This window comes from Lycium barbarum, chromosome 7 (assembly GCF_019175385.1).
Source record: "Lycium barbarum isolate Lr01 chromosome 7, ASM1917538v2, whole genome shotgun sequence".
NCBI lineage: Eukaryota > Viridiplantae > Streptophyta > Magnoliopsida > Solanales > Solanaceae > Lycium > Lycium barbarum.
The window spans coordinates 132,408,544-132,430,858 of record NC_083343.1 but is presented as its reverse complement, the minus strand read 5'-3'; the positions used below and the strand labels follow the sequence as shown (position 1 = coordinate 132,430,858).

The 22,315-nt window shown below is 35.4% G+C and overlaps 2 protein-coding genes across 2 annotated transcripts; both read right to left on the bottom strand.

The window, feature by feature from the left end:
* Positions 1–1,069: 1,069 nt before the first annotated feature.
* LOC132604518 (glyoxysomal fatty acid beta-oxidation multifunctional protein MFP-a-like) lies at positions 1,070–9,758 on the bottom strand. The gene is made up of 18 exons (XM_060318060.1): positions 9,528–9,758; positions 7,194–7,265; positions 7,050–7,115; positions 6,918–6,974; positions 6,756–6,823; positions 6,602–6,683; positions 5,019–5,074; positions 4,628–4,930; positions 4,459–4,545; positions 3,892–4,066; positions 3,696–3,817; positions 3,453–3,616; positions 3,118–3,372; positions 2,911–3,032; positions 2,695–2,816; positions 2,449–2,597; positions 2,154–2,292; positions 1,070–1,421 (listed from the first exon to the last, which is right to left on the bottom strand). Exons 1-18 carry the CDS (start codon positions 9,631–9,633, stop codon positions 1,386–1,388), a joined length of 2,181 nt encoding a protein of 726 aa, XP_060174043.1. The 5' UTR covers positions 9,634–9,758; the 3' UTR covers positions 1,070–1,385.
* An 8,442-nt stretch (positions 9,759–18,200) lies between these two features.
* Positions 18,201–22,102, bottom strand: LOC132604517 (uncharacterized). The gene is made up of 4 exons (XM_060318059.1): positions 21,756–22,102; positions 20,765–21,042; positions 19,645–19,877; positions 18,201–18,676 (listed from the first exon to the last, which is right to left on the bottom strand). The coding sequence occupies exons 1-4, from the start codon at positions 21,958–21,960 to the stop codon at positions 18,421–18,423; spliced, it is 972 nt and encodes a 323-aa protein (XP_060174042.1). The 5' UTR covers positions 21,961–22,102; the 3' UTR covers positions 18,201–18,420.
* Between the last annotated feature and the right edge of the window lie 213 nt (positions 22,103–22,315).

Here is a 22,315-nt window from a genome sequence, read left to right as displayed (position 1 = left end):
AAACACTTTCAACATATGTTGATTTTAAAAGCTCGACCAAACATGTATCAATATTTAATTATATAGGCTAAGACAGTACGTGGAAGTTCTGATTAAGGTTATAAATTTTTTCCAAACCCATACAATTGTCTAACTTTTGTAGAATTCCAACAAAAAAAAAAAAGAAAAAAAAACGCCTTGCGAAATTTCACAAGGCATTTGCCTTGAGGCAAATTTGCAAACCTCTGCAAGACAGACTTTTGCGAAGCCTAATCTTGCGAATTTTTTTTTCTTTTTTTGACTAAGCGGAGCGCCCTTGAAAGGTAATCCTTGCTAAAAAGTAAAGTTTGAACCGTGGTGTATCTGCCACTGACCCAGTGTACACAATCAGTGACGGAGCTATCCACGTAAAATAGGGCAAAAACATATTTGTGTTAATTATATAAACAATTGATGAATCCTCTCGACATGAAGAAAAGTTCTCGTATATAGATTATTTAAGTCGAGAATGACATAACCTGGCTCTGTCCCAATGTTTCAACAGGACTGGAGAACCAGACACACCATAGTTTAGCCTTCAAACATGAATATAGACTTGCAGAAGCACAAGACGAAGTATATCATTTGACTAATACGAAAACATGTCAGAAACGAACAAATGGATGGAAGAAAATTCTTTGCTGCCACCTGTTTAATGCCTTCTACTTGCACACATGTTGTCCCTTTTCCAAATGTTACTAGTGAAACATCAAACAACAACAACATACCCAATTGTGGGATATGTAATCCCATAAGTGAGATCTAGGGAGAGTGGAGTGTACACAGACCTTACCCCCTACCAGGGGTAGAGAGGTTGTTTCCTATATACCCTCGGCTTGAATAAGGCAGAAATACAGCATACTAGTGAAACAGCAGTGTTATTTTATGCAACTCATTTCTAGGACTTGTAATAAGGAAATAGTATAGTGATTAAAATTATATATGAAACAAAATCAAAATACAAACAGTTACATTTCCATAGAAGCATCTATATACGGAGGCAAACATTCAAAACATAGAATTTTCAAAAAATAATAGGTGAGAGCATGGAGAAGCAACAAACAAATATTTGATTCTTGTGAGAACACCAGACCATAAAATTGACCCCTTCAGAAGCAATACATTAAAAATTTTAGTTCACTATCGAAGGCATAAAAAACAAACGCGGGTGGACAAATAATCGTCTTATATTCTCACTTTGCTCTCATTTTATTTCCAGACAACTAAGCTTTTAGGTTACATAATAATCTAGTTCTTCATTTTCATTTCTACATTATTGATTCTTCTTTATCAACTCCTCCTAACTGACCAGAGAGAGGAGATAACAAAGCGACGAACTTGATGAATGCTCAAAAGCATTGCTGATCTTACAAGCGCGACTTGGCTGCATCCATTGTAGAACTCTGCAATGACCCCACAAAGAAATATCAATGGCTTGAATATATGAGTAAATATTTTAATTCGGGTGAACAGGGCAAGAGTTTAAGTTAAGATAAAATGACAAATTGTTGCTTGCTCTTTTTCTAAAAAGGGTTCCCTTTTTTCACCCCATGTTGATGAGATATGCTTCTTTATATGGAAAACTTGACTGAGGAGCCCTACTGTGGCTCTTTTCACTTTGTTACATTAATGACTCGAACTCCCAACCTTGTGTTTATAGATGGAGGGTCTTCTCTAATGATGAGATGTTCTTTTTTTGTAGTCCGAATTTGATGCATATGGTTATTGACTACCCGTTCCTAATTATAATAACACCCGCTAGACAACACAGTAATCAGGATCATCTAGTGACAATATGTTGGTGCTTTAACGTGACTTCTAATATGACCTTTCATCAAACAGCGAAGGATGTGTGTCAATGAACCAATGGCTTAAGGGCTGATCTGGGTAGTCTAATATGTGCTGCAAACAGCAAACGGAAACTTTTTCCATTAAGCGAACAAAGGAAATCAGACATGTCCATTCAGAGATAGAATCATAAAACAGAGGGTTGATACTTACAACTAAAGACGGAGATCTAAAGGAAACACTATGCAGAGGTAGAATCATAGAAATGTTTCACCATGAGATTGTCTCAAATCACAACCTATATGGATCCTGAATCATATAACAATAATAAAACTCAAAATACTCACCAGAGGAGTCCCCTTGGCAGCTCTTTCAGCTAGGTAGGAACACGGCTTGAAAAAGTCTCCATACATTCTTGACCACTCTTCCAATCTTGAACAGATGTATTTGGATCCAAGAGTGTCTGCCCAGAATATGATCCCTCCCCTGGCAAAGAAAGTAAACAAATCTCTCTTATTAATAAACAATCCTTATATATATATATATATATTTTTGATGACAGTATATATATATATATATATATATGACGGAATTCACTTGGAGGCTTTGTGGGGGGGAGACAGAAATGTATATGAAATGAACCTGTAAGGAGGGAATCCCATGCCCATAATAGCAGAAATGTCAAGATCAGAAGCTTTAACCGCTATGCCTTCTGCAAGCACTCTGCAGGCTTCATTTACCACAGGGAAGAAAATCATCTCTACAATATCCTTGTCCGAGAGTTTGGCCAGCTGGGTCGAGTTCAAAACAATTGAGTAAGATCAGAATAGAATTACTGAAAAGTATCTCAAAAGCAGTATTCGTTAACAATGAGGGGGGAGAGAGGACCTTAGGGTCGATGGTAACACCAGACATCTCTCTTGCCTTCTCAATGTATTTCTTTATTTCTGGATCTGGGGTCGCTTTACGTCTGTCGTCATATACATAGAACCCTTTCCGAGTAGCTTCACCTACAGAAAGTGTACCAAATGTACATTCATAAATGCTTCTACTTGCATTTTTCACTAAATAATCTGCCGGCATTTCAAAATATGGGAATCATACCAGCTCTTTTATCTTCTTGCATGAGCGGTATCAACATTGATTTGTAAGTTCTCTCCGGGAAATTCATCACAAATTGCCCTCCAGTGGCAATTGCAACACCAAAACCAACAAGATCACATAATCTGCATATAGGAAACCAAAACCTTTAAAGCTTGGCCACCTTAACAGAGAGGCATATCTAACCCTACAGCACAGTTATCTTTTTACCTGAAGGGGCCCATTGGCATGCCAAATTTAGTAATGACCCTATCTATGCGGTAGACATCTGTTCCACGTTCAACTAGCAAAAGAGCAGCTTGGGTGTAAGGAAAGAACATTCTGTTGACAGCAAAACCAGTGCAGTTCCCAACTACCACAGGGGTTTTCCTTATCTTCTTGCCAACATCAAGCAAGTCTACGATTACTTGGGGCGATGTCTTTTGGGTGCGGACGATTTCCAACAATGGCATCACATGAGCCGGACTGCACCAGCCAATCAATCAATTTGACAGAACTACAAGAAAAGTTCAATATAAAATTTTCACGGTTTCAGAAAACATTACCTGAAAAAGTGAGCTCCAACAATACGATCTTGAGATTTGGTCTTTTCCCCAATCAAATCCAAGTCAATCGTAGAAGTGTTACTTGCTAGAATGCAATGTGGAGGGCAATACTTCTCAAGATCTGCAAATATTTGCTGCTTAAGAGATACATTCTCGATGACGGCCTGTTACACATATTAAGAGCAAAGCACCGTAAGATACCAAGGAGAATCACAGAGTATATCCTATAATGAGAATACCAACCTCAATGACCATGTCCACATCTCTAAAACTTTCATAATCCAGAACACCCTTGAGTAGGGAGAGAGTTTTTTCAAACTTCTCTTGACTCATTTTCCCTTTCTTGACACTGCTTTGCAAATTGGCTGAGAAATTAATGTATTAGTCACTAGCCATACCAAGTATAAGCGATCATATCAAAGCAAGACAATGGCTTTACCTTTTACTCTACCCAACCCAGCCTGTAGGAATTTGTCATTAACTTCTTTCAAGATCACAGGGTAGTTACTAAGAAGCAGTGCAGTTGCAATTCCAGAACCCATTAAACCACCCCCAAGAATTGCGACCTTTTTTATGCGCCGTGGTTTTAGCCCTAAATCAGTCACCCCTGGTACCTGCTTGTGAGGAAAGGAGTCAGCAGAATCAAGAGGTCAGAGTTCAAGATTGACCAGGGTGAACAATATCACAAACTGTTTGGCATGCAAAGCATTCAGATTTCATTGTTAATGTTAATAAGTATCAATTTATGCAGTAATCAATCATCATAGCCTCGCGTATTCAACCAAGGACACAACTGTTGTCAGTGTTGAATAAGCTTTAACATTTTCAAATATTGGGTCCATTACAGCATTACAAAGATTAGAAGCTCTTAGATCCATGTGTACTCAAAGTAAACATTCAGTTTTGTTAAAAAGGAATACAAAAACAAACCAAATTTTTTGAACCGCTATTTACAACTTGACATATGTGACAATAAATTTCTATGTAAAGTATTAAACTCATTAACCTTTGTGGTTCCACGCTGAGCAAAGAAAACGTTGACCAAGGCCTTGCAAGTGTCAGAATGTAGAAGACTTTGGAATGCTTCAGCCTCCTGCAAATACCAACAATTTTTTAGATTATACAAGTTAGGTAATTAGACTGAAAGCACAAAAGAAATAGAGCTGGAACTAAACCTTCCAAAGCCCAGCACGTGGACCAGACACTATACCCTCTTCAACAACATCAATGACGACTAAGGGATGTTGGAGGTTTGGAGCCTGTCTGCGCGTTTGAACTCTTGCAAACTTTAATATTTCCCTTGCCTCACCAAGAGGCTCTATCTTGTCAGTTTTGTGAAGACTGGCAACCCAAGGTTTTCTGCACTCCAAAATATCAAGAGCCCACTTACGAGCAGTATCCAATAACTGGTTTGATGGAACTACAGCATCAACAAGGCCCAGATTAACAGCTTCCTCTCCTTTAACAGGCTTTGATGTCTACATTGATATATTAGAACAAGAGGGTGAGAAGCAACTATAGAGCAAAAAAAATTGGACTCATAACTTGAGGAAAATTGTAGCTTACTAGCATCATTTCGAGGGACTTAGCAAGACCCACGAGGCGGGGCAGCCGCTGAGTACCTGAAATAGTGCAGATAAAATGAGATAAAGGAAGAAATGTGGGGTTTGAGCGAGCAGAGTGGTATGAGTTGCTTATGATTGGGATCATATGTTTTGGATCCAAGGAAAATAAACAAAGAAAGAGAATTCCAGGATGTCCCAATTAAAGTTCTACTGGCCATTTGATCAGACGTTTAATAATTTGAATACCACTTAATCTAGACATCAGATACCTAAAATATGAAGTGCTCCCTTATATATTAATTTAAGACATGCGTCAGCGTATCCTTTGGTGCATGAGCAATTAGCTTCAGTAAATGATTCACATTTCTGAATGTCCTTTGATGATAACCAGTTTTTCCATGAAACCATGTGCACCGGTCTTTAGTAGAAGACATTGTTTTCTTACTTATTAACTTCTTAGGCTGTCTGTGCAAATATCCTTTGGATTATCTTCAACAGACCCTAGTAAATCTATATGCTCCTCGTGGATGGTCAAACAGATTATGATATTATGTAGTCTTAGAAAATTAAGGTTTTACAAGTGTTGACTTTGAGGACATGTCTTGCTCTAAAGTTAATATCATACATGGACCAGGCTATGAAGAAACCACACAAATTCTAGGCCATTTATTCAATGTGTTTCATTTTCTTTTCTTTTGATAATGGTGGTGTCCGGAACAGCTTGCACACACCTCGACTATTCCACCACATAACACTGCCCACAAAGAATTAGGCAGTTGGGAAGGTTTGACTCTGCTGGAATTTGAACCTGAGACGTCATGGTTCTCCTCCCACTTCATTAACCACTAGGCAACACCCTGGGTGCGACCATGTATCCATGTCTTACTAGTATCTGATAAAGTAATGCTTGGGTATGTGCTTTTAATTTCATGAACCCCTTTTCAGCAATTTAGTTTCCTCTTAAGGGTCAGTAGATGGACTTCTTTTAATGGCCACAATCAATTTCGGAGAGAAAATTACCATTATAAGGAGAAGTTTTACACTTGAAGGTGTCTTTTCTCCAAAAACTAACAGTGATCAAGAAGTCAAAGCAACGGCTTAGATGTTTAAATTTCCATTTATGTAATGCTAACTAGAATTGGACATTAAGGTTACATAATGTGCTTGAACATACTCGGCTACAAAACTACTGTTTTTTTAAAGAAGAATCAGAAATTCACAGTTCATAAAGTTGGATTTGGTAATATAGATGATAACATTCGTGCTTTTTTCAAAATTTTATAATAATGATTTATAAGTGCTTCTCGCACTATTACTTTCTTTTAACTAACAAAAAATAAAGTTTTAATTGGAAAAGAAGGCCATACATCTCTGCATTGTTCCCCCTAGTTATATGAAAAATTAAGAGTGAAGTTCATATAAGATACAATGCGCTTGCTCTAGACAGCAGTTATACAAGTTTTGGTTGTTAGAAGGAGAAAAACCATGACCTTAGCATTTATTTCACCCAAAGCTGATGGTAGATTTAGGCAAAAAAGAAAAGGGAAAAAATAACAACTCGAGCACAGAGACAAGCTTGCTTACCTCCAAATCCAGGAAGTATACCAAGTTGAAGTTCTGGCAATCCAAGTTGTGCATTGGGAGTAGAAATTCGTGCATGACAAGCCTGATTTTCACACATAAGGAGTCAGCAAATGACCAACAGAAGTTTCTGTGGAGAAATATGACTTTTATGTACCATTGCAACTTCTAGTCCTCCACCTAGAGCGAGACCATCAATTGCCGCCACAGAAGGTTTTCTTGCAGCTAACATCAAGGGTAAATCAGCAAATGTAGAGACGTTTAAACTGCACCCAATTATTTGCTTCAAGGATGAAGATCAAAACCTTTAAAGGCTTACCTTCAACGGTGTCAGTGAGAATCTCCACTGATATAAACCCAGGCTTTGGTGATTCGACTGTGAACAGACTGAAGTTAGCTAAGAAAACTCTTGCAGAACCATAATAGAAAATAAGCAAACAGAAATGTATACCTGTTCCTCCCTGCAGTTTACCGAAAGCACTGATATCAAAACCACCAGAGAACTTGCCATTAGCACCTGTAAATGTTTACACATTCAAGTTCAATATTTCACCCGATTGGATATATAAAGAGACTGTGATTTCTTGGCATTTACCTGTCACAACAATTGCTTTCACATCATCCCTTCTTAAGGCCTGCTCGTAGCTCTCTTTCAGGCTGTACAGCACTGAAAAGGAATTGCAATAGTATAAAGATCAATTATTGATTAAAAATATTCAGCATCAGATTTGGTACATTTAAAGGAAAAGGCAAGCTTTTCTTATAGTTATACAGTTCTTCTGACCACTTTTCAAAATTAAACACGAGAAGAAGCAACTTTAGTATCTTTCTCGAAGTTCCATATACCAATATTAACAATTTATAATATGTCGTACAACACAAATGTCAATCAACTCCTCTCAATCCAAAATTAGTTGGATCAGCTAATAAAAAAAACATATATAATCATTCCGCTCAAAGCCACATATCTTATAACACAAGCATTAGTCTTCACACATGCTTGCAGAGAAAGAACTCCCTTGATCAACAATAAACAAAAGAAGTGGCAGCCTAGCTCAGAGGAAACTACCAAGTACAGGCACACCGTATAGCAAAAAGCTCCATAAGTCTTGTAATCTGTATGTGCAAGTGCATGTTTTCGTCGATTATGAAAGGGCCATTACTTTCTCACATAGTATTGAATTTCTCACTCTTATATAATGTTTCAAAAATATTATTCCGTTTTGACTTTTCTATGAAATAATGTACTACAACATTCTAGAGTGCCCCGCTCTTTCTATGTCCTTAACTATTCCTCCTCTTTAAAACTATGGTCCTTAGTGGTCCTATCGCCTTGGTGAGGAACTAGCTTCATGGTATGCATCAAAGCACATATTTGCTAAAAGCTTATCTAACATGAAGCAATGACACTGATCAGTAACATCCCAAAGAAAACACATCAAAGACGCATAAATAGTGATTACCTAATATAAGCAAATTGAATTGAGAATCTCTGTTATGAAAAGAATTTGGAGCATAATAGAATAGTCTTAAATAAACAACACGCAACAAAATTTGCTACTTTTACTATGCCAATTTCCCACAAAAACATCACACAAGTTCAAATTTTCAAACATTTTCTGATCAATTGGACCACAAATTTGCTACTTTAAAATGCAAATTTCCCGCAAAAAAAAACCACACAACTTTAATTTTCAAATAGTTCCTGATCATTTGGACTGCTGCCTATATGATTTTCGCAAATATATATATATATGTGCTCATTTGGAGAAAGAGAAAACATCAACATTTGAAACAAGGGAAATTTTCAAAACTATACAGCCCCAACATAAATTATTACGCCACGTAGCCCTATTTACAGTTTATACAACATTATGCAATATTATACAGCATTATACCTGGGAAAAGCATTATACATAATGTATCAACCTATAATAGTGCATAAAAGTTGTTTATGTTTATACACAAATATGAACTAAACCGGGTAACAAACTCAAAACATGGGCTAAAGAGCATAAATATCTCCCAGTAGACATAGAGCGTAATTTTCCCTTGAAACAATCCATCAGTTACGCCTCAATCACAATTCACAAACTAGTTAAACTCTACTCTATAAATCACATGTTTTCATTCAATCTACTCAAACAAATTAGCACTCAAAAGGATTGATCCTTTTTTAATAACCGTAGTATCCACGTCAGCTTGCACGTACCTCAACTAATTCCACATACACCTATTACCTCCCGTCAGCACAGGTACCAAATAACTCTGTCCACTTAAAAGCTCAAACAAATGAAAAAAAAATAACCTAGTACTTAATTCATCCATCAATAATTCTAAAAAAAAAAAAAAAAAAAAAAAAAAAAAAAAAATCACTGAAGAAAAATTGGAATATAACGATCAGTGAATTAGCACTCAAACGATTGATCCTTTTTAATAACCGTAGTGTCCACGTCAGCTTGCACGTACCTCAACTAATTCCACCTATACCTACTACCTCCCGTCAGCACAGGTACCGAATAACTCTGTCCACTTAAAGCTCGAACAAATGAAAAAAAATAAAAATAATAACCTAGTACTTAATTCATCCATCAATAATTCTAAAAAAAAAAAAAAATCACTGAAGAAAAATTGGAATATAACGATCAGTGAATTAGCACTCAAACGATTGATCCTTTTTTAATAACCGTAGTGTCCACGTCAGCTTGCACGTACCTCAACTAATTCCACATACACCTACTACCTCCCGTCAGCACAGGTACCAAATAACTCTGTCCACTTAAAGCTCGAACAAATGAAAAAAAAAATAAAAAAAATAACCTAGTACTTAATTTATCCATCAATAATTCTACAAAAAAAAAATGAATTTCACTGAAGAAAAAATTGAAATATATGATGAGTGAGATCTGTGAATAGTTTATAAACGTACCATCTAAGGCAAGAGAATTAACAGGAGGATTAATAATTGTAATGATTGCAACTCCATCACTTCCAACTTCAATTGTAGTTCTTCCTTTTGGATTGCTACTGCTCATTTTCTATTTTTTTGGTTCTGAAACTGAAAATTATGATGAAATTGAGGGAGTGATCGGAGAAAAAATAGGATTTTTGAAAAGAGAAGTGATATTTATTATGGGAGAGGAGAGGTGGTATCGTGAAGGTACCGTGTACAATGACGTAAGGCTGCGTTTGGATGCTAACGCCAACAAATAACAAAAGATAAGGATCGTGACAAAGTCAGTTTTATATCTATATTTTTTTTTAGTGGAAGAATATACAAATTTGCCCCCATTTAATTTGAGATTCATCTACTTTTTTCTACCTTAAGGGATCATTTGGTTTTCAATTTCAGAGGCGGACCTACGTAGAAGGGTGGGAGTGCACTTCGGAAAAAATTATATATATATATACCTGAAGAAATTAGTATATATTTAATTATGCACTCTAACAAATTAAAGTATCTTTGGGGCACGTTAGTTGCAACTGCTGCTTCCCTTACATGTCACACCGGATCGAACCCGAATGCCACTTTTAATTATTTTTTTGAGCCTATTTTTAGGAAAATAATAAGCGTTAAATGAGCTCGCATATGTCACCATATGTTGCACAGTCTTAGCTACTAAGCTATCTCTTTCATTTGCTTCACTGTGTTAAATTTTATTTATTACACATATTTGACCTATATACTTGTATTTTCATCACTGCTATGTTATTAGTGACCGGTCCAACACAATATTATCCCTCAATCGTCATTAAAAAAATTGTTGGCATTTATGTTAAGATAATAGTGCCTCCAGCGTCTTAAAATCCTGGGTCCACCTCTGTTTGCAAACAAATAATATCGGAATTGTAATGTTGAAATTATTATACCCTCATATATTCAAGAAAACATCTCGCGTTAGTAGGGTTCGAAGAAGGGTCACATCTCAAGGGGTGTGATATAGACAGTCTACCCTAAAGTAAGCATTAATAGCTATTTTCACGGCTCAAACCTGTGACATATAGATCACACGAAGACAACTTTACCGGTGTAAAAAAGTGTTGAGTTGCAAATATGTGGTTAGTTGTACGTAAGGTGAAGTTAAAAAAAAAAAAAAAATCAATTGGTGGACATTTTTGTTATTTCAATATCTTATCCTGGGGATTGTTATTTCATATAGAATGCCGTATAAAAGTAACAATACTATAATTGTGGTATAAATAATTTGGATTTAAAAACTCAACCAAACAACTCCTTAATGTTAGAGAAATTGTCTTATATTTACCCTCACCACTAACTGATCTCTTCACGTATTCAAATTATTCAAGGAGAAAGGTCCAATTTTATTCCTTTAACTTCATATTATGATTAAAAAATTACGATGGTTGCAACTTAGTTTGACCATTTTATGAATGACATTATTTTATGACGTCCCAATAAAATTAGACCGAAAGCTTAATGAGGACTAAAGTTGCTTTAGTTTCAAATAACACACGGATAAATTTGACCCTTTTATCCTATTTTACTATTGCCACGTTGACAATAAAAGTACCCCTCCATCCTATATTTATTATCCACATCACTAAAATATCCGTCCTACTATACTTGTCAAATTACAAAATCAAGATAGAATTAATTAAAAAAAATTATTTTATTCTTTACATTAATTTTCTTTTAAGTAACCAATATTGATTAGAACATAACTTATTATAGAGAGAGATAAGTATAATATTGTAAAAATATACTTTTATTTATAATTTCTTAAAGGATAGATAAAGAAAAAAATGAACAAGTAATATGGAACCGAAATAACACGCAAAGGTAAAATATGCAATTGTACTGCGGGAGTATTTTATTGGCTAATTGACTTGTCTTTCCAGTAGGATATAACCTTCGTCTACCAAATCTAAAAAGTTTTATCTACCTTTGTTTTTCATTTGTTTAAAATATTTTTCGATAGTGTTGGTTCAAGGTCCAACCAAACAGATTAGATTAGATAATTAGAAGATAGTGTATGGGAGCCCACAGGTGATAGTTTCAAAGCTCACACATCCCTATGCACTATGCAGTAGTTACCCATTATTAATACCAATTGATGCAACTACACCTTTGACAAATCAGTTTTCCTACTAAGGCTCAAAGATAAAACAATAATGCCCACATTTATTTCAATACGGTCGATGCAAATCACTAGTGAAGTTATAAAGTTAGTTTTCATGTGCCAAGAAAAAGTGAAGTTAGTTTCATTATCACAGAGTAATACTAGCACTAATGTAATCATATATTCATCAGGGATAGAAGTAGAGTACGGGTTTGAATGAATTTATGAACTCAATAATTTTGCTTAAACCATGCATGTGTACTAAGAAATTTTATTAAATATATTCCTTCCGTCCCATAATAAGTGTCATTTTAGTTAAAAATACGCATATTAAGAAACCAATAATGCAATGTGAAGTTTATCAAATTATCCCTATATAATAAAAACAAATTACTTTTAACTCTTGATTAGAGCATACACAAGAAGTAAACTTTTGCATTGGAATCCAATAATACCAAGTTACTATGTGACTTTTTCAATCATCATTTAGATGTTACTTTATTGTCCAAGGGTAGAATTGGAAAAAACTAGCTTATTTATGTCTTGGTTTCTTAAGGTGACACCTATTATGGCACAAAAAAATTTGACTAAGATGACACTTATTATGAGACAGAGAGAGTACCTGATTTTTTAATTTGTAAACTCAATAACTAAGATGGGCTATGAGACGGAGGAAGTATATGATTTTTTATTTGTAAACTCAGTAACTAAACTATGATAAGTGAGGCTTGCTTTAGTAGTTGGGCACCTGCATCATCAATCGATAGGTTCAGGATTCGAGCTAACTATACGTAAGTAGGAACACTATTGATAAGAAAAGTCCTTGAATAAATCATGAATTGTTATGAAATTATGAATGTTCATTTCTCAAATATAATGCTCCTTCCACCATGTTAATGGTTCTTCCTTTTTCTTCCACCATGTTAATGACTCTCCCATTTTCTTCCACCATTTCATATATTAAATACATATGTATCACTATAAATAGAGGCATAAATTTTCATATGAGATACACTTGTAAAAACATTTTGGAAGAATAGTAAAAATCTCTCTTCTTTTGTCATTCTATTACTATGGTTTTCATCCATTAATATTGTGACTCTTTTAGCTTTATTTTACAACACGTTATCAGCACGAGACTCTGCCGTTCCGAGAAAATACTTTAAAGCCTCGAAGGTATTAATTTTCTATTTTTCTTTACTAATGGCAAATCTTACCAAACGTGAATTTGTAGCTTTAGATATATCTGGCAATACCTATATGTCTTGGATTCTTGACGCCGAAATTCACCTTAATGCGATGGGTCTGGCAGACACCATCAAAGATAAAAATGAGGCATCAAACCAAGACCGTGCCAAGGCAATGATATTCCTTCGCCATCACCTTGATGAGGACTTGAAAATGGAATATCTCACTGTTAAAGATCCTTTTACTCTGTGGAATAATTTAAAAGATAGATATGACCACCTGAAGATGGTCATATTTCCACAAGCACGTTTTGATTGGCTCCATTTAAGGCTACAAGATTTTAAATCTATTAAATCATATAATTCTGTCATGTTTAAAATTATTTCTCAGTTGAAATTATGTGGTGAAAATATCACTGATCATGATATGCTGGAGAAAACATTCTCCACTTTTCCTGCCTCAAGTATGCTCCTGCAGCAGCAATACCGAGAAATGAAGTTCAAGAAATATTCTGATCTAATCGCACATCTTCTAGTGGCTGAACAACATAATGAATTATTAATGAAAAATCATGAAAGCCGACCCATTGGTACTGCCCCATTCCCTGAAGTGAATGAGGCAAATTTTCGCCATTCTAGGCGTGGAAGAGATTGTGGCCCCAGTCGTGGTCATGGTCGTGGTCGAGGAAGAAATTTTAATCATGATTCTCGTTTTGCACCAAATAATATCTTTCACCACCAACAGTGTAAAAAGAAAGATGAAAAGCATAAAGCTGTGCAAAAGAAAAACTCAGAAAATAAATGATACCGATGTGGAGGAAAGGGGCACTGGTCACGTACCTGTCGTACGCCAAAGCACCTAGTTGATCTGTATCAAGCCTCTCTCAAAAAGGCAGAAAAAGATGCTGAAGCAAATTTTATTTCTGAAGATAATATTGAGCCCATGCATCTAGATGTGGCAGATTTCTTTGAACTCCCTGAAGGGAAAATAGATCATTTGATCGGTGATGGATCTGTGAAAACTTAGATATTTTATAAGTATCATTTGTATGTGGTTATGTTTTCATATTTATATAATAAAATGTGTGTAATACTTTGTCTAATCATAATATCTACTTCGATGTTCACTTTATTTATTATTTCATTTTTGAAGAATCTATGGAAATTCCTCAAATTTTATTTGGATCAATGACCAATCATGAAGATATTTGTGTGATTGATAGTGGAACAACGCATGCCATATTCAAAGATGAGAAATACTTTTCTAACTTGCGTAGAAAAAGGGGAAATATTAATACAATTTCTGGCAATTCGAAATTGATTGAAGGCTCCGGAAGAGCTACTATATTTCTGCCTAAGGGGACGAAACTTGTTATAGAAGATGCATTATTCTCTTCTAAATCCCCAAGAAACTTGTTAAGTTTCAAAGATATCCGCCGTAATGGGTATCACGCTGAGACATTAAACGAAATAAATGATGAATATATTGCTATTACAAAGAATGTCTCCGGCCAGAAATATGTTTTGGAGAAATTGCCAACTTTATCTTCTGGACTGTATTATGCAAAAATTAGTACAATTGAAGCACACTCGATCGTAAACCAGAAGTTTAATGATTCAAGTATTTTTTTGCTTTGGCATGACCGAATAGGTCACCCTGGATCAATAATGATGAGACGAATTATTGAAAATTCAAATGGGCATCCACTTAAGAACCTGAAGATTCTTGAAAGTGGTGAATTTTCATGTGCTGCTTGTTATCAGGGTAAATTGATAGCTAAGCCATCACAAATGAAAGTTGACATTGAATCTCTTGCTTTTCTAGAACGTATACATGGGGATATATGTGGACCTATTCATCCACCTTGTGGGTCATTTAGATATTTTATGGTCCTAATAGACGCATCTTCAAGATGGTCTCATGTGTGCCTCCTATCTTCTCGCAACCTGGCGTTTGCGAAATTATTAGCACAGATAATACGCTTAAGGGCACAGTGTCCAGACCATCCCATTAAGTCTATACGCCTCGATAATGCCGGAGAATTTACGTCTCAATCTTTTGATGATTATTGTTTATCAGTTGGGATAAAAGTTGAACATCCTGTAGCACATGTTCATACCCAAAATGGCCTTGCTGAGTCATTTATTAAAAGACTACAATTGATAGCAAGACCACTACTTATGAAAACACGGTTGCCCACTACCGTCTGGGGACATGCTATCTTACATGCAGCATCTCTTATTCATATCAGACCGACTCATTATAATAAATACTCCCCATCACAATTAGTATTTGGTCATGAACCAAATATTGCTCATCTCCGAATCTTTGGTTGTGCTGTATATGTGCCTGTAGCACCACCACATCGTACTAAGATGGGCCCCCAAAGAAGGTTAGGTATATATGTTGGGTTTGAATCACCCTCTATTATTCGCTATCTTGAACCATTGACGGGAGATTTATTTACTGCCCGATTTGCAGATTGTCGATTTGATGAAACAAATTTCCCACAATTAGGGGGAGAGAAAAAAGAAATTAAAAGAGAAATTGCGTGGAAAGTTCCATCACTATCTCATTTTGATCCACGTGCCCCCATATGTGAACAGGAGATCCAGAAGATCATTCACTTGCAAAAAATAGCAAATCAAATGCCAGACGCATTTACTGATTTGAAAAGGATAACTAAGTCACATATCCCTGCAGAGAATGTGCCTATCCGAATTGATGTCCCAAAGGGACAATCTACTAGTGTCATAGCCTCTGAATCTCATACGCGCCTGAAGCGTGGTAGGCCATTGGGCTCTAAGGATAAAAATCCTAGAAAATGAAACACGAAAAATGATCAAAATGACACTACGAAAGAATATCATGAAGATATTCAAGATCTGACTAATTCCGATACTCCTGAAGATATTAGGGAACCCGAGACTCAAGTAAATAAAGAACTATCATTGAGTTCTTCTAGTGATGGGATAAATTTGAATCGATCGAAGATTATGGTGGATAATGTTTTTGCATATAATGTTGCACTAAATATTATGAAAGACATTGACGATCAGGAACCCCAATCTGTCGAAGAATGTCGACGAAGATATGATTGGCCAAAATGGCAAGAGGCAGTTCAATCAGAATTGAATTCACTTGCCAAACGTGAGGTTTTTGGACCTGTAGTCCAAACGCCTAATGGTGTAAAACCAATTGGCCATAAATGGGTTTTTGTGCAAAAAAGGAATGAGAGAAATGAAATTGTGAGATACAAGGCACGCCTTGTTGCACAAGGATTCTCTCAACGACCCGGTATCGACTATGAAGAAACATATTCACCCGTTATGGATGGCATAACATTTCGATATCTCATCAGTTTAGCTGTACATGAAAACCTTGAAATACATCTGATGGATGTGGTTACAGCTTACCTTTATGGATCACTTGATAATGAAGTCTATATGAAAATTCCTGAAGGATTTAAAATGCCTGAAGCAATTAACTCAAAGTCTCGGGAGATGTATTCAATCAGATTACAAAGATCATTGTATGGTCTAAAACAATCAGGGCGCATGTGGTACAATCGCCTCAGTGAGTACTTGGTAAAAGAAGGTTATATAAATGATGTCATTTGTCCATGTGTTTTTATTAAGAAAGCAAAATCAGAGTTCGTTATAATCGCTGTTTATGTTGATGACATAAACCTAATTGGAACTCCAGAAGAGCTCCAAAAGGCGATTGAATATTTAAAGAAAGAATTTGAGATAAAAGATTTGGGAAAAGCAAAACTTTGTCTTGGTTTGTAGATTGAACATTTGACAGATGGGATCCTTATCCATCAATCTGCTTATACCGAAAAGGTTTTAAAACGATTTTACATGGACAATGCGCATCCTTTAAGTACTCCAATGGTTGTTCGATCACTTGAAGTGAGCAAAGATCCGTTCCGACCTCAAGAAGAAAATGAAGAGTTTCTTGGTCCTGAAGTACCATATCTTAGTGCAATTGGTGCACTTATGTATCTTGCTGACGCTACAAGACCTGACATAGCGTTCTCTGTTAATTTGCTAGCAAGATATATCTCTTCTCCTACACGAAGACATTGGAACGGAGTTAAGCATATATTGCGATATCTGAAGGGAACTAGCGATATGGGTCTGTTTTATACTAACAAAGGTAGTACAGATCTTGTTGGTTATGCAGATGCAGGTTATTTATCTGATCCACATAAAGCTCGATCTCAAACAGGCTATTTGTTTACATGCGGGGGTACTGCTATATCATGGCGATCCACAAAGCAGTCCATTGTTGTTACTTCTTCGAATCATGCTGAGATAATAGCTATTCATGAAGCAAGTAGAGAATGTGTGTGGTTGAGATCAGTGATACATTTTATCAGAGAAAGATGTGGCTTGAAGTATGATACAAAAATACCCACAGTATTATATGAAGATAATGCTGCATGCATAGCTCAATTAAAGGGAGGATTTATAAAAGGAGATAGAACGAAGCACATTTCACCAAAGTTATTTTTCACACATGATCTCCAGAAGAATGGTGATATTGATGTACAACAGATTCGTTCAAGTGACAATCCCGCAGATTTGTTCACCAAATCTTTGCCAACTTCAACTCTTGAGAAGATGATATTTAAGATTGGAATGCGAAGACTCCGACATCTGAATCTTGGTCTTCGTCAGGGGGAGTGAAAATACGCGTTGTACTCTTTTTCCCTTAATCAAGTTTTGTCCCATTGGGTTTTCTTGGTAAGGTTTTTAATGAGGCAACTCTCAAAGCGTATTACTAGATATGTGTACTCTATTTCCTTCATTGAGGCTTTTTCCCACAGGGTTTTTCCCAATAAGGTTTTTAACGATGCACGTCATCTATGGACATCCAAGGGGGAGTGTTATGAAATTATGAATGTCCATTTCTCAAATATAATGCTCTTTCCACCATGTTAATGGTTCTTCCTTTTTCTTCCACCATGTTAATGGCTCTCCCATTTTCTTCCACCATTTCATATATTAAATACATATGTATCACTATAAATAGAGGCATAAATTTTCATATGAGATACACTTGTAAAAACATTTTGGAAGAATAGTAAAAATCTCTCCTCTTTTGTCATTCTATTTCTATGGTTTTCATCCATTAATATTGTGACTCTTTTAGCTTTATTTTACAACATGAATGTGTTTGTTAATTTCATCAGGCTTTCTTGTTGAAGAAAATGGCCAACTCTTTTCAATGTAACCACTTATTCATATGTATTTTATTCAATTACATCAAAAGTTACTATATCCCCCAAAACAAACTTAAAAATGGCTAAACTTTCAACCTTTAAGTAGAAGAAAAGAGAAATCATGAATAAGTTTGTCAATTTCATAGGCTTTTCTTGTTGGAGAAAATGGCCAACTCTTTCCGATATAACCACTTCTTCACATGTACTTTATTTCCCACTTGTGGGATTAAACTTAATATGTTGTTGTTCACATGTACTTTATTCAATTACATCAAAAGTTACAATATTCCCAAACAAACTTAAAAGAGATAAACTTTAAACCTTTAGGTAGAAGAAAAGCCCTTGAAGAAATCATAAATATGTTTGTTAATTTCATCAGGCTTCTCTTGTTGAAGAAAATGGCAAACATTTTCCAATATAACCACTTCTTCTAGCAAAGGTACATCTTTCTTCATTCCACCTTTGTTTACATAATCTTTGACTCCTGGGGCATTATAAGTTAAATCCAAATCTCCCACAATGAACTTCACTGGTACTTTTACTTTTGCACCAGTCCATGCTGCTGTCAATTCCCAATTTCTGCATTTCAAAGTAAAAAATGAACAATATATAGTTTTCAGACATTTCAGTGACTCAAGAAATTGATCAAATGCCATGGAAGTTCTTGGATCGTGTAAAATAATAATAGTACCAAAGACAACATCTTTTTTGAAACTTTTCTATATAGATTCTACAAAAATGGACAGCCCGGTGAACAAGCATCCCCCGTTCATGCAGGATCAGGTGTAGGGATGAATCTCAAGGGGTTGTGATGTAGGCAACATACCCTGACGCAAGCATCAGTGATTGATTCCACGGCTCAAACTCATGATCCATAGGGTTAATTAGCATGGTGGAAAGTTTCAATTAAGTGATGCAGTTGACGTCGTAGCAATAGTTAAAGGCATTTATACAATCAAACATCATGCACTACAACTAGAATGATAGCAGAATAGCTTAATCATGAAATTATGAACCTTCATCGAACAGAATCAATGACATCAAATCTAACTCTACTCTCTCCATTTCTTGCTTATCTATCACTCCGTCTTAACCTTTGCAATATCTGCTGGAGAGCTGGAATTAGCTCAAGCCAAGGACATCCATAAACCTATATAAAGTCGTCATCACTAGTACTTTTTTACATTTGCTCTATAGGTAGGTGTAATGTAGTTATATTTAAGGCTAAAAATAGTGCTTATTACTTCCGCAAAAAGATCATTTCGTTCTACCCCTTCTCAGTGTCAAATATAGACACATATGGATGTATTATATTTGGAGGAAGAAAAATAAAAGCACTCTCGACGATATGGAATATGTAACTTTTGCCAGAATATCAATAATAATGTCACTGTTAGATTTTCCGGTCGAAATAATATTAATTTCGTACTAAAATGACAAGTGCCAAACATACTTTTTTAGCCAAGCTATAAATGAACTATACATTGAAAGATATCAAATGGTTATAAGTATGTACAAATAAAATTAAAGGGTAGAAATTAACTTACATGTCAAGTGCTCTGTAATAATTCACTCCACCAGTGAAGCCAGTTTTTTCATATTTGCTAGCAAAGTAATCAACGTCTTTTTCTGATAACCAACAGGGTAAAATTACTGGGCCGTCATCAAAGGGCTTTCCTTTAGGCATGTATGGTGGTCCAGGGTTCCTATAAGTAAAAAATTTCTCCAACACTTTCTTGATGCCTACTTTTGCAAACTCTGCTTCTATTTCTCCAGGTTCCTAAATAAGATAAGCAATATGTATTAAACTCATCAAAAGAAAGAAGAAGGAAGCAAAAAGAGTAGATGCATTTTAAGCATCAGACTGGTCGATTAATTTGGATTTGCGCCGAGAAAATCCACTATAACAATCCTATGATCCTAGGTGAAACAACTCTTCATTTGTGTGCCTAGACAGATCCAAAGGCGGATACAATATAGTATTACTCATTAAATTTGTTGAAGATTTAATTAAGCAAATAAAAGTATGCTTTTTCTAACAAACTTAAGTTTTTAGATGAGATGGTCACATACTTTAATATAGTATCAGAGTAGATAGAGATACTAGGTTCTAGTCTCACTGCCACACATTATTAAAAAAAAAATAACTTTCACATGTTTAGCCCATGGAAAAGAATCATTCTCGCATGTTAAGGGGCGTGTTGAAGATATAATTAAGTAAATAAAGGTGTGCTCTCTCTAATAGCTTAATCTTTTAGATGAAATAATCACACTTTCAAGAAAACTGAACCTAATACTTTTTACAGAGACCATATACACGAATGTGAAAATTCCTAACAATTTTCAACAAATATATATATGCAATGGATTCAATGTAGAGAACATGAAGGTTGAACTCATCAAATTTAAATAGAAGTGCACAGAGATGAACGCCTGCTTTTAAAGAAAATATGCAATGGATTCGATATAATATCGATAACATGAAGGTTGAACTCATCAAATTTAAATTAAGTGCACAAAGATTGCTTTTATAGCTTGAACTATATAGGGTTAAGAGCACCTAAAACTTAGTCGACATAAAATCTTGAATCCGTCTCGATTGATGTGTCTAAAAATATGAAATGAAAGATCAAGAAGAACAAATTAGAAGGAAGCAAAGAAATTAACCTGGAATCTAACAACATAATAATCATCTCCATAAACAGCCTTCAATGTCTCAATTGGCTTTATCTTAGGATTTCTTGGAGAAAATGGCACACTCATATTAACCAAAGCCTTGACTTTGTCTGGCCTGAATAAACAAAGAGTCCAAGCAATAATAGCACCCCAATCATGGCCTACAACAAACACCTTATCTTGCTCAGGCACAATGGTATTCAGAAGTTCCACTAAGTCACCCACAACTTGTAAGGAGGTGAACTTGCTTGGATCATCTTTGGATACTCCTGTCAAAGAGGCAGATTCAAAACTTAAATTTAATAAAATTCATAATTTTATGCTCTTTGAAATTATGAATTCAAGATTTGATTTAGAGAAAAGGGTGAAAAAATACTCTATAGGAAATATCTTCACTTTACCCCGCGTTAGACTTTGGGTTATTCATAACCTTGCAAATCGTGTTGTATTTGCTCTTGATCTTAACAGAGCTTTAGTATGAATGGACTTAGCTTCATGTGTCCAAGCACTTCGGAAAAAGGTCCAAATTAATTTACTCCTCTACTTCTTCTGACTAAAACTTAAAATTACTTTTCATTATTAGGGGCGGATGGAATGTTGTGCCACCAGGTTCACTTTTGATGCGAAATATAAATTTATGTGTAAACAAGTACTAAAATTCACAAATAGTAAGTCTGAACCCATAATTTTAAAAATACAATGAATTTAATGCTAAAACCTTAAAGGTTGAACTTATAGAGCTTAAATCTTGGATCCACCTCTGTTCATTATATTTCGGCTAGGGTTCAAGCTGGAGCTTCATTAGAGTCGAGAAAATACAATAACATCTGCTAACGATAAGGGTATATATAACTGACTTCAAAGTATAACGGAAGTAAAATTAAGATATTTTTCACGATTTTTCATATATATATATATATATATATATGTGTGTGTGTGTGTCTACGGTATAAGTATAAAAATTATAATAATTTCTTCCAACCTGTGGTATCTCCATAGCCACGAAGATCAGGAGCCACAGCCCTGTAACCATGTTTAGCCATGAAAGAAATTTGATGCCTCCATGAATACCATAATTCTGGGAAACCATGGATGAACAGAACAACAGGGCCTTTTCCTTTTTCAACAACATGCATGTTTATGCCATTTACTTTCACTGTTTTGTGCTCAAAGCTGTTTTCCTCCATTTCTGAAATGAATTTTCGTGATGAAATCTGAAGGAGACTTTGTGTGTTCAATATCTTTGGTACTCCTTTGGGCTATTTGTACACTTCAGTCTTCACAAAGGTTAAATAGTACGTAAAAAGGAAGGCGCACTGCGTGATTACATAAATCCAATGAATACGTGGCATACTTGTATTTACATACAGGGGTGGTAATAGTGGTAGTAACATGTTCGGCAGAATCGGACAGCTTGACTCAAATTCAGTATTTGTGTTAAAAAAAAATATTTTAATATGGCCAAAATGATTTATCCAGAACACGGTAGTCCGTAAACCAAGTGATGAAGTGTGATCCAAAACCCATAAACTAAAACTCTAA

Bases quoted from the DNA above. Each gene is read 5' to 3' on its own strand.
- LOC132604518 (XM_060318060.1), bottom strand. From the start codon at position 9,633: ATGAGCAGTAGCAATCCAAAAGGAAGAACTACAATTGAAGTTGGAAGT. The intron at 4,546-4,627 runs GTTTAGTTCCAG...TGGTATTTGCAG, and splicing joins CACGTGCTGGGCTTTGGAAG to GAGGCTGAAGCATTCCAAAG. The intron at 3,617-3,695 runs GTTGGTATTCTC...TATGTGTAACAG, and splicing joins ATGTGGACATGGTCATTGAG to GCCGTCATCGAGAATGTATC.
- LOC132604517 (XM_060318059.1), bottom strand. From the start codon at position 21,960: ATGGAGGAAAACAGCTTTGAGCACAAAACAGTGAAAGTAAATGGCATA. The intron at 21,043-21,755 runs GTTGGAAGAAAT...CCTCTTTGACAG, and splicing joins TGGCTATGGAGATACCACAG to GAGTATCCAAAGATGATCCA. The intron at 18,677-19,644 runs GTAAGTTAATTT...TTTGAAATGCAG, and splicing joins TATTACAGAGCACTTGACAT to AAATTGGGAATTGACAGCAG.